This window comes from Mesocricetus auratus, unplaced genomic scaffold (genome assembly GCF_017639785.1).
Source record: "Mesocricetus auratus isolate SY011 unplaced genomic scaffold, BCM_Maur_2.0 Super-Scaffold_6730, whole genome shotgun sequence".
In the NCBI taxonomy this organism is placed as follows: domain Eukaryota; kingdom Metazoa; phylum Chordata; class Mammalia; order Rodentia; family Cricetidae; genus Mesocricetus; species Mesocricetus auratus.
The window spans coordinates 58026169-58037417 of record NW_024429184.1 but is presented as its reverse complement, the minus strand read 5'-3'; the positions used below and the strand labels follow the sequence as shown (position 1 = coordinate 58037417).

General features: G+C 39.5%; 1 protein-coding gene across 1 annotated transcript; it reads right to left on the bottom strand.

Moving 5' to 3' along the window:
• Positions 1-6862: 6862 nt before the first annotated feature.
• LOC101837848 (profilin-1-like) lies at positions 6863-7635 on the bottom strand (the record flags this gene model as incomplete). Its single annotated transcript, XM_040741997.1, has 1 exon — positions 6863-7635. A coding segment is annotated over one exon (525 nt), but the record flags the coding sequence as incomplete, so codon positions are not given.
• Positions 7636-11249: the final 3614 nt, after the last annotated feature.

Genomic DNA, 11249 nt, shown 5'->3' with positions numbered 1-11249 from the left:
ATATAAGGGTTATTTACTACACAATTATGCAATGTTGTTGTCTTATTTTATTTACTGTTGTTAAGTTATCAATGCTGTAATCATTACTATAAATGATCAATGCTATAATCAGATCCTTCATATGCTTGAAAAATCCTATGTTGTTATTTCTCAGAAGGCCAGGGAATAATCAAAACAGATCCATTTGTCAGGAAAATGGAGTTGACTCTGTTTGCTTTCTTTCCATACTTTACATTTATTTTGAGAAAAGGTATCACTATGTAACTCAACCCAGTCTTCAGTTTGATATACTTTTGCATCAATCTACTGAGAGCCAGGAGTACAGGAATCAATCACAATACCCACTTTTATATTTTTGGTTGTGAGCCTAGACTTTAATGGCTGAGCCATGTTTCCAGTGATGAGCAAAGGAATCAAGACCAGGCTGGTGAAATCCACAGTGGCAGCTGACCTAAATAAGGAGGAACGCATGGACCCCAGACTGATGCCTGAGAGGCCAGGATGGGAATGATCCAAACCACGCCCGCAACCTGGGTGACAGAGAAGAGGCCTCATCAATCTAGGGGACTTTGGAGAGCAGAGCAGTATTTATTCCTGGCATACAAATAGGCTCTGGGATACCATTCCACATGGAGGGATGCTTTCTCAGCATGGACACATGGGGGAGGACCTAGGCCCTGCCCAGGATGATATGACAGACTCGGAAAATCGCTCAAGGAAACCCTTACCCTCCCTGGGGAGGAGAGAGGGGATGGAGTGGGATGGGGAGTTGGGAGAATTGGGGGGCTGGGGGAGGAGGCGAAGGAGAGGGAATTGACAGTAACATGTGTAAAAGGTTAAATAAAAAAATAAAAGACAATACCCAACTATACATTGAAAACATTAAAAACTGTACAGCAAAATATTTGTTGTTGTATATGATAATACTTACTATACCTACTTGCTATTAACTTACCATCTTACGCTTTCTCTTAAGCTGTTCTTGATTACAGAAGGGCTATGGTTTTGTGTGTGTGTGTGTGTGTGTGTTTGTGTGTCCCACTTTTGTACACACCCCATTTGTCCTAGTTAGTTTTAGTTGTCCTATTAACACATTCTAGCGTCATCTGAAAGGAATGCAAGCTTTAGTTGAAGATTTGTCTAGGTCTGACTGGCCTGTTGGTGTGTGTGTTTGGAGGGGGATTTTCTTGATTATGAATTGATCCAGGTGGGTCCAGCCTACTGTGTGTAGTATCATCCTTAAAATGGCCATCGGATGTACAGAGAAGTTACTTTGGCTTGAGTGTGAGCAATCCAGCAAGCAGAGTTCCTCCACAATTTCTTCTTTAAGCTCCCACTTGAATTTCCAACTACCCTCAATGATGGACTGTGACCTGGAAATGTAAGTAAAATAAAATGTTTGTATCTCTCAGTTGATTTTGGTCATGGTTTTTGTCACAGCAACAAACTGAATCATTATACATTTCCTCCAGTGTCCTTCCTTTCTGCTCTCAAAAGTGTTACATTTCTGTTTTGTTTCATAAGTGATTATTGACATGACACCTTCCCCCCACAAAGTTCAGAAAGTAAATTTTTGGTTTGGTAATCTCATAATAGTTCTCTTGGTAATTTGATAAAAAGATTCTTTGCTACTGATTTTCTTGAGTTCATCTTGTATCCTGATACTTTGCTGAAAATATTTATCAGCTGTAGGAGTCCACTGGTAGAGTTTTTTGAGTCACTCATGTAAATGACCATATCATCTGCAAATAGTAAAAGTCTGACCTCTTCCTTTCCAATTTGTATCCCCTTGACCTCCTTTTGCTGTTGTATTGCTTTAGCTAGAACTTCAAGTACAATATTGAAGAAGTATAGAGAGAATGGACAGCCTTGTCTTGTTCCTGATTTTAGAGGAATGCCATTGTGTATCAGTAGCCCTACTATATACAGACGACAAATGGGCTGAGCAAGAAATCAGAGAAACATCACCCTTTGCAATTGCCACAAACAATATAAAATACCTTGGGGTAATGCTAACTAAACAAATGAAAGACCTTTATTGCAAGAACTTTGAGTAGTTAAAGAAGGAAATTAAAGAAGATACCAGAAAATGGAAAGATCTCCCATGCTCTTGGATAGCTAGTATCAACACAGTAAAAATGGCAATCCTGCCAAAAGCAACCCCCATTAAAATCCCAGCAAAATTCTTCACATACCTTGAAAGAGCAATTCTCAACTTTATATGAAAAAATAAAAAATGAAAATAGCCAAAACAACCCTATTCAACCATTCGTGATTTCAAACACAATTATAGAGCTATAGTCTTGAAAACGGTTTGGTAGTGACACAATAATAGACAGGTAGACCAGCATAACCAAATTGAACACCTCAATATTAACCCATACATGCATGAACATCTGATCTTCAAAAAAGAAGGTAAAAATATACAATGAAAATAAGAAAGCATCTTCAGCAAATGGTGCTGGCATTACTGGATGCTGGCATGTAGAACACTTCAGATAGATCCAGGTCTATTACCATGCACAAAAGTTAAGTTCAAATGGATCAAAGTCCTCAACATAAATCCAGCCACACTGAACCTCTTAGAAGAGAAAGTGGGAGGTACCCTTGAAAGAATTGGTACAGGAGACTGCTTCCTGAATATAACACCAGTAGCACAGACACTGAAGTCAACAATTAATACATGGGACCTCCTGAAACTGAGAAGCTTCTGTAAGGCAAAGGACACAGTCAACAAGACAAAAAGGCAGCCCACAGAATGGGAAAAAATATACACTAACCCCACATCTTATAGAGGACTGATGTCTAAAATTTACATTTAACTGAATAAACAAGTCTCCACAACACCAAAGGAACCAATTAAAAAGTGGGCTACAGAACTAAACAGAGAATTCTCAATACAGGAGTCTAAAATGGCTGAGAGGCACTTAAGAAGTGCTCAACATCCCTAGCCATCAGGGAAATGCAAATCAAAACAACTCTGAGATATCATCATACTCCTGTCAGCAGGGCTAAAATAAGAAACACCAATGACAGGTTATGCTGGAGGGGATGTGGAAAAAGGGGAACACTCATCTACTGCTGTTAGGAGTGCCAACTCGTAAGGCCACTTTGGAAATCATTATGGACATTCCTCAGGAAAATGGTAATCAGCCACAAGACCCAGGAATTCTGATCTTTGGCATATATCCAAAAGATGCACTTTTATACAACAAGGACATCTGTTCCACTATGTTCATAGCAGCATTTTTTGTAATAACCAGAAACTGGAAGCAACCTAGATGTCCCTCAACTGACGAGTGGATAGAGAAAATGTGGTACATTACACAATGAAGTACTATTCAGCAGAAAAAAAAACAATGGAATCTTGAAATTTGCAGGCAAATGGATGTCAGTAGAAGAAATCACTCCAAGTAAGGTATCCCAGTCACAAAAAGACAAACGTTATGTACTCACTCATATATAGATTTTAGACATGGATCAGGAGAGTGCCAGCCTACAATCCCACTGCCAGAGAGTCTGGGAAACAGAACCTTCAACCCATGACTGATGGAATCAGAGGCAGACAGCACAGCTAAACACTGAGCTGAACTCAAGGAACCAAGAGACAAAGAGGGAGGAGTTTTGAGCATAGGGGTCAAGACTGGGCTTGTTTAACCTACAGAAACAGCTGAACTGAACAAATGGTAGCTCTTGAACCCCAGACTAATGGGTATCCAGCATGGGACTGAAATAGACCTCCTGAATGTGGGTGTCAGTGAGGAGGTGTAGACAAACTGTGGGACTTTGGGTAGTAGACCAGTATTTTTCCTGGCATACAAATGGACTTTGGGTGTCCATCGCACAATGAGAGATGGTCTCTCAGGCTGGACTCTCTAGGCCTTGCCCTGGATGAAATGATAGACTGTGGATACCCCCATGGAGGGCTTCACCCTCTCTGGGTAAAGGAATGCAGATTGAGGGAGGGAGGTATTGGTTTTTTTTGGGGGGGGCATGGAAGGAGGAGAGGGAAAGGGAGAGGGACCTGGGATTGACATGTGTAGCAACCTTGTTTCTAATTAAATTTAAAAATAAAAAAGACATAAAAGATAAAAAAGCTTCTTTGCTGCTGTGAATCTGAAATGCAAAGAAAAATGATCGTCATCTACTGATCAGTCACTGATAATATACGAACAGAAATAACATTTTTAAGTAGCTATTGTGTACTACATGTCATCTTGAAATTTTTCTCTAGATATTGAAATCAGAAATTCAATTGTATACTATCAAGTTTTTAGGAAATTATCAGAAGATCTACATGGAGAAACAACAAAATTCTGTGTTAGTTTTTGAAAATAAGCTCTTCTATGCCTGTTATTTTTTCTATATTGATAAGCTACCTCTGTATGAACACTTATTCATCATCTGTAATATATTATATAAAACTGTTACCAAAGATTGGTAGAATTGCTTGGTGTAGAAAGACCTTGATGACAAAACTGATGACCTGAGTTCAGTCTTCAAAGCAACAAAGTAGAAGGAAAGAACTTCCTCCTGAAAGTTCCCTTTACCTATACTACAGCCAGAATGTGGCCACACAAACATGCAAGTGCCCACTAAATAATCATGAAAACATTAAAAATCTTACTCCTGTCAGAATGGCTAAAATCAAAAACACCGAAGACAATTTATGCTGGAGAGGATGTGGAGAGAGAGGAACACTCCACCACTGCTGGTGGGAGTGCCGACACATACAGCCTCTTTGGAAATCAGTATGGAGATTCCTCAGGAAAATGGGAATTAATCTACCACTAGACCCAGCAATTCCACTCTTAGGCATATATCCAAATGAGGCAAGTTCATACAACAAGGGCACCTGCTCCACTATGTTCATAGCAGCATTATTTGTAATAGCCAGAACCTGGAAGCAACCTAGATGCCCCTCAACTGAAGAGTGGATAGAGAAAATGTGGTACATTTACACAATGGAGTATTACTCAGCAGAAAAAAACAATGGAATCTTGAAATTCGCAGGGAAATGGATAGCACTGGAAGAAACCATTCTGAGTGAGGTAACCCAGTCGCAAAAAGACAAACATGGTATGTACTCACTCATATATGGATTTTAGACATGGATCAGGATAGTGCCAGTCTGCACTTCCACTGATAGAGAGTCTGGGAAACAGGAAAGAACCTAAAAGATATGCATATATGCATAGTACCCAAGAGAAGAGGATGGAGACAAGATCCCCTGAATGGATGGGGAACACGGTGAGGGTGGGGGGGAGTGGGACCTGGGAAGAAGAGAGGGGGTGAAGAGGAAGAGAGTTGGTCATGGGGGAAAAGGAAGTTGAGTGGGTGGGGGTAGAATAGGGCGAAGAGGGAATCATAGGATCGAATACAGATCAGGCACCAGAGCGACCTCGAGTGATCTAAAGGGATAACACCAATTGGCAAGCTAAGCAATAGTGGAGAGACCACCTCGAATGCCCATTCCTGATAATGAACTTGATGTCTATAAGCATCCGGAAGCCTTCATCCTGTGACTGATGGAAGCAGAGGCAAACACACAATTAATCACTGAACTGAACCCAAGGAACCCAGTGACAGAGAGAGAGGAGTGATGAGCAAATTGGCAAAGAATGGGCTGGCAAAACCAGCAGAGACAGCTGATCTGAACAGGGGAGAGCTCTTGGACCCCAGACTGACAGTGGGGAGGCCAGCATGGGACTGATCTGGACCCCAAAAATGTGAGTGTCAGCGAGAAGGCCTGGGCAAACTATGGGGCCCTGAGCTGTGGATCAGTGTCTATCCCTGGAATACAAACAGTCTTCGTGTGCCTATAGCACAAAGAGGGATGCCCTCTCAGCCTGGACTCTTAGGGGAGTGCCTGAACCCTACCCAGAGTAAAATGACTCTGATATCCCCTATGTGGAAGGATTTGGCAATAGGGTGGGAGGGTGGGGGGGAAGGGGAGTTGGGGAGGAGGGGAGGGAGAGGTAACTGGGATTGACATGTAAAACAAGCTATTTAAAATTTTAAAAAATGATAAAATAAAAAAAAGAAAAAATAAAAAAAGAAAAAAATCATATTCTGAAGATGTATGTGGTAAAAGATTTTAAGAAATGGGATATATGCATATTCACAAAAAAGCACATAAACAATATATATTCACATTGCATTGTTGTACATATTAAGTGTAATAAATTGTGTCATTTCAGAAAGTGTAGAATACCAACAGAGTTATGTTTGGTACTCACAAAGATTACATGGAGTTTGATCACATATGGGCTCAGTTTCCATCTACTAGGTTCATGACCACTGCTCTAAGCCTACAGTTCCTCTTCTTGGAACTTGGAATAAAGGTTTCTCATGGCACTGTTGGGAAGATGAGTCGAAATATGAAGATTGCAGAGCACGTCAATAAGTCACTGAGCAGCTCCTAACCATTTCTAGTTGAAGACAGCAATACTTTCTACATAGCAACCTCACAGAGGACTGTGGAATCCTGTTGACACTTGACTCGGAGGTGCAATATTATGTCAGAACAAAGTAATTGAGCATTGTTTAATGTTAAAAAAAAAGATAAATTGTCCAACTGCTGTGTTATCACCATAAACTTCTAATCGCTAAAGAACAGAGATCCAAAACATCTTGGGGAAAACATTTCAGAGACATTTAAATGAGCAGGAGGTAAATGAATATAATATTTTTTAATGTTTAGCTTTTGAAATCTCTAGTAAATTCACCCAATTAAGAAGTATGTAAAACAAGCTATTTAAAATTAAAAGAAAAAAAAAGAAGTATGTATTTGCCTAATACAATCAATATTACTTGGCTATTGTTTTTCAATGTCATTATTATCACACTTGGTTTTTTTTTGTTAGTAGAATCTTTTTTATTCAGAAAAAAAGAAAAAAAAAACCAAAAACAATTTTTCCCAAACACACACAGGAGGGGGTATGGGTAAGGGGAGGTATCTGTCTGTCCAGCCCCAGCCCCCAGCCCATGTGGTTTTGGCAGCAATAAGGGAAATGGGGTAATGGCCCAAAAAAAAAATAATGGTGTGTGTGTGTGTGGAAAGAAGGGGTGCAAAAGCTGAAGGGGGTGGTGGGGAGGGGGCAGATGAGGTCAGTACTGGGAACGCCGCAGGTGGGAGGCCATTTCATAACATTTCTTGTTGATCAAACCACCGTGGACACCTTCTTTGCCCATCAGCAGGACTAGCGTTTTGGCAGTCATGGTGACAGTAACATTGAAGGTGGGGGCTCCTCCGGTGCTCTTGGTACAAAGATCCATTGTAAATTCCCCACCCTGCAGCAGTGAGTCCCGGATCACAGAACACTTCTGGCCCTCGAGTGTCAGCCCATTCACGAAAAAACTTGACCGGTCTTTGCCTACCAGGACACCAACCTCAGCTGGCGTGATGCTAACGAAGGTCTTCCCGGGGATGGCGGCCCAGACGGAGGGCGAGTCCTTGTAGCCTACGATGGCCACGTCCTGACAGGTCCCGTCCCCCATGAGGCTGTCGATGTAGGCATTCCACCCGGCCAAGGCGCTGCTGCTGGGGCTGCTCTGCGGGCTGCTGTTGGGGCCGCGGGCTGGGCTCGGGGAGGCAGAGAGCTCGGGGCACGCGCTGCCGTCCACACTTGGTTTTTATTATTATGCAGATGATCAAACTTATTTTTTTTAAAAATCTGGGGCTGTGGCTCAGATTCTTCTAAAGTACTGTCAATGGGAAAACACATTTCAACCAATAAAGTCTGAATCTCCAAACCTCTCTTACATAAACTATAGTCAATTACTTTGCTGTCTTTTAAATTGATATTAACATTTTGTTTTTTACTAAAATTGCATGATTGTTGGGAGACAGTGTAGTTTATGGTGCTACCACATTTTGATAGTTTTCTCTGCTGTTCTCTTGATTCTTGGGTGGCTGTGGTATGACACTCTCAAGAATTTTCTGGGCTCTGCTAGAAGTGTTCTTCTGATCCACTATAAAGAAACTGTTTTGACTGTTATTTTTTTATTCATTTTACATACCAACCACAGTTCCCCTCCTGCTATCCCCACCTCCCTATTTCACTTCGCAGTATGGTAAGGCTTCCCATGTGGAGTCAACAAAGCCTGGCACATTAAATTGAGGCAGGACCCAGCCCCTCACCCCTGTATCAAGGTTGAGCAAGGGATCACACCATAGGGAATGGGTTCTAAAAAGCCAACTCATGCAGGAGGGTAGACCTTAGTCCCACTGCCAGGGACCCCTCAAACAGACCAAGCTACATAATGGTCACCTATATAAATTGCCTGCTACTTTTTTGTTTTACATTCTGCCAGTCATTTCTCTACATTTAAGAAGTATCTCTCTTCTCTTGGAAAACTTTACCCTCAGAACCCTCAGAAACAGTTCTTTTTCTATTGCAGAGCTAAAAATGAAACCTTTGCTTTCATCTTTCAGAGACTCTCCTTCCTTTAAGGTACGAACCTCCTCCACCCATTTCATCAGAATTCCTGTCTGAAAATTTAAATGTGTCCTAAGCAGATGCTAGCATTGTTTTGCTATTTTCGTGTATTCTGTGGCAATATGTTTAATCTGCTTCATGACCTGACAGTAAGGAGATAATTTGATTGCCAGTGAAGTTTGTTGATTATGGAATCAAAGCAAATATCATGATTTGATTAAAGGCTCTCACCTCACTGGTATCCCCATTACTTAAAGAGGAATGCTAAGTTCCTCCTGCTTTACAATTTTTTCCAGGTTTCCTACAAGAATACAATTGCAAATGAACTTAAAATCATGAATAAAGTATTTGAGGATCTAAACTAAAAATCCTAGTTTCAAATATAATGTGGTTGACATTGGTTCTATTCATTTTATCACCTGGTATGTTTTATATAAATATAAACAAAATAAAAACATATATTTGAATATTATTTGTGTGTTAAACTTAGCTTTCCTTTATTATAAAAAGATTTAGTGTTAGTTCTCAATTTTTTCCTGTAGAAAAAAAGGCAAAAAGAGTTAACTTTTACTTAAAATGTTTTCTTAAAACCTTCAAAGAGGACATCCATTCCCATCATTTAGAAGATGTGTAAGTTGCAACAGTATTTCCTCTTCACTTAAAAGCCCAGATATTTTATAGGCCTGAGAAGCAATTTCGAGGTGAGCAGTAATCATTGGGCCTAATAAAGGCAGATTGTTCTGCGCCTCTTTTCTCCCGTCTCCCTTCCCTGTGACCTTTATGCATCTATACTGTGCAGGCTCTTCCTACCCCCACCATAAAATTGTCCAGCTATTTCTCACACTCATTTGTATGATTTTCCTTAATGGCCCAATGTGTCATGTAATTCCACAGGGTCCCTCCACTCAGCTGGATCTGCTTGAAATCTCACTCCTTATTTCCTTTGTCACTTCATACTCTCTTTCTCCTTTTGTTTCTTGAATTCCTAGAAGATTCTTGGGGAACGGATGTGTAGAAGGATAAATGGAGGGAATATCTTATATCCTTTAAATCAATAAAGCATCCTTTATTCCCTTTATCAGAGTCAGTATGAATCATAATTGGATGCTTCAATGATAGGACCAATTAGAAACTAAACCCAAGTGTTTCAAGAAGACTGAAATACACATATCCATGCCTTATACCAATTGTGCTACATATCTGAGAATTAGATATAAAATTAAAAGTTTTCAAATGCAACTGCTAACAATTTTAAGTTTTCTCATTTTTTTTATTTCTTGCTACAAGCCAGATGTGCTGGGTTAAAGTAGTTTAATTGGTAAGTAGTTTATTTGGTAAAAACCTAGTCTTCTTTTAAAACCATGATATTTTTTAGACATGGAACATAGTTTAATTTATGGTGTGAAGATTAGGATATGAACACGCTGTATTGCATTACAGTGCTTGTGACTTTCAACAGGAGAAATGTTCAATGTTATGCTATTGCTATCCCAAACATTGATTAAGCTCTCTGCAGTTCAGGAAGGCTGACTGATTCAAAGAGGGAAATGTAAACTTGAAGTTCCCAGAAAACAGTGACATTTCACTCCATAAAGCTGCCAATATTTTAATCCTGAATGTAAGTCATTTTTATCAGTACACTTCCATATCTTAATTCATGTAGCAAGGAAAATACGCAGTTGTGTTAAGGTCAATAATTAACAACATGTTATTAATTGTCCATCATCATCCTTGTGAGACAGGAAGCATTTTCCTTTTCCCTCAGTCCCCCTTGTTAGATATGTCTCTAACATTTATTTTTCATTTTCCTTCAATGAGCAACATACCTTTCATTATTATGTTATTTAGAATCTTTACTTTCTCTGCTTAAGTGATGTCTTTGTCAATGATAACATTGTACTCATTTAAAGTGATGACTGATATGGTAATAGATCCGGTGTGATTGAAAGCAACCTTTGTCAATAAGAAGGCCAGATCCACAAACTGTGTATTGGTCTGAATTTGCTCATTATTGGAGACCTTTCATAGTCGTATTGACTTGCTGTCCAAATGTCATTACTTACCTGATGCTTCCATTGTTTAAGCAGTATAGACATTGCTATTGAATTTTACTTCTCTCGATATTTGTCCTAAAATACATATGTCTCAATTATGCAATGCCAAAGAATATAACAAATACTTCAAGTTGCAAAACATTTCAGTCTCTAGAAAGAAAGAAACAAGTATAGCTATGGGTACCATGCCATTAAACCTTTACTATATTCATAATTTTGAAACATAGTTTTGGGTCACTTTTATTTGAAAACCATTTAGAAGCACAGGAATGATAAATGTCTAACTATTACTTAAGAATTTGGCTTAGTTACATTTGCCTTTGAAGAAGGTGTTACAAATGGTATGTTGCTAGTTCTATGAAATTTTAGTGTGTAGGGACAGTTAGCTTCCCCTTCTTGAAAACAAAGTTACCCCTGAAAAGTTTACCCTCAGTTTCACAGAAGCTCAGATATACTCAGAAAGACCCCCTCATTCCTATAAGTATTGGCACCATATATTATCCCCACTGTCTATATGCAAGCTTAATCAACTATCCTGTTCTTTTTCCTGATATTTTTCATTGTGCCTAATAATTGGTGGGTGATTTATATATTATTATTGGCTTGAAACCAGAATAGAAATATGTAAAGTACTGTTGCTTTTATGTGACACTTACATAGACAGTGATGTCCCTAAACCTGAGTAAAAGTCTGACCCTTGAGTGTCCTAAGAGAGAATGTAACAGCAGAAAATACATTCTCCTAACTCTGTCCA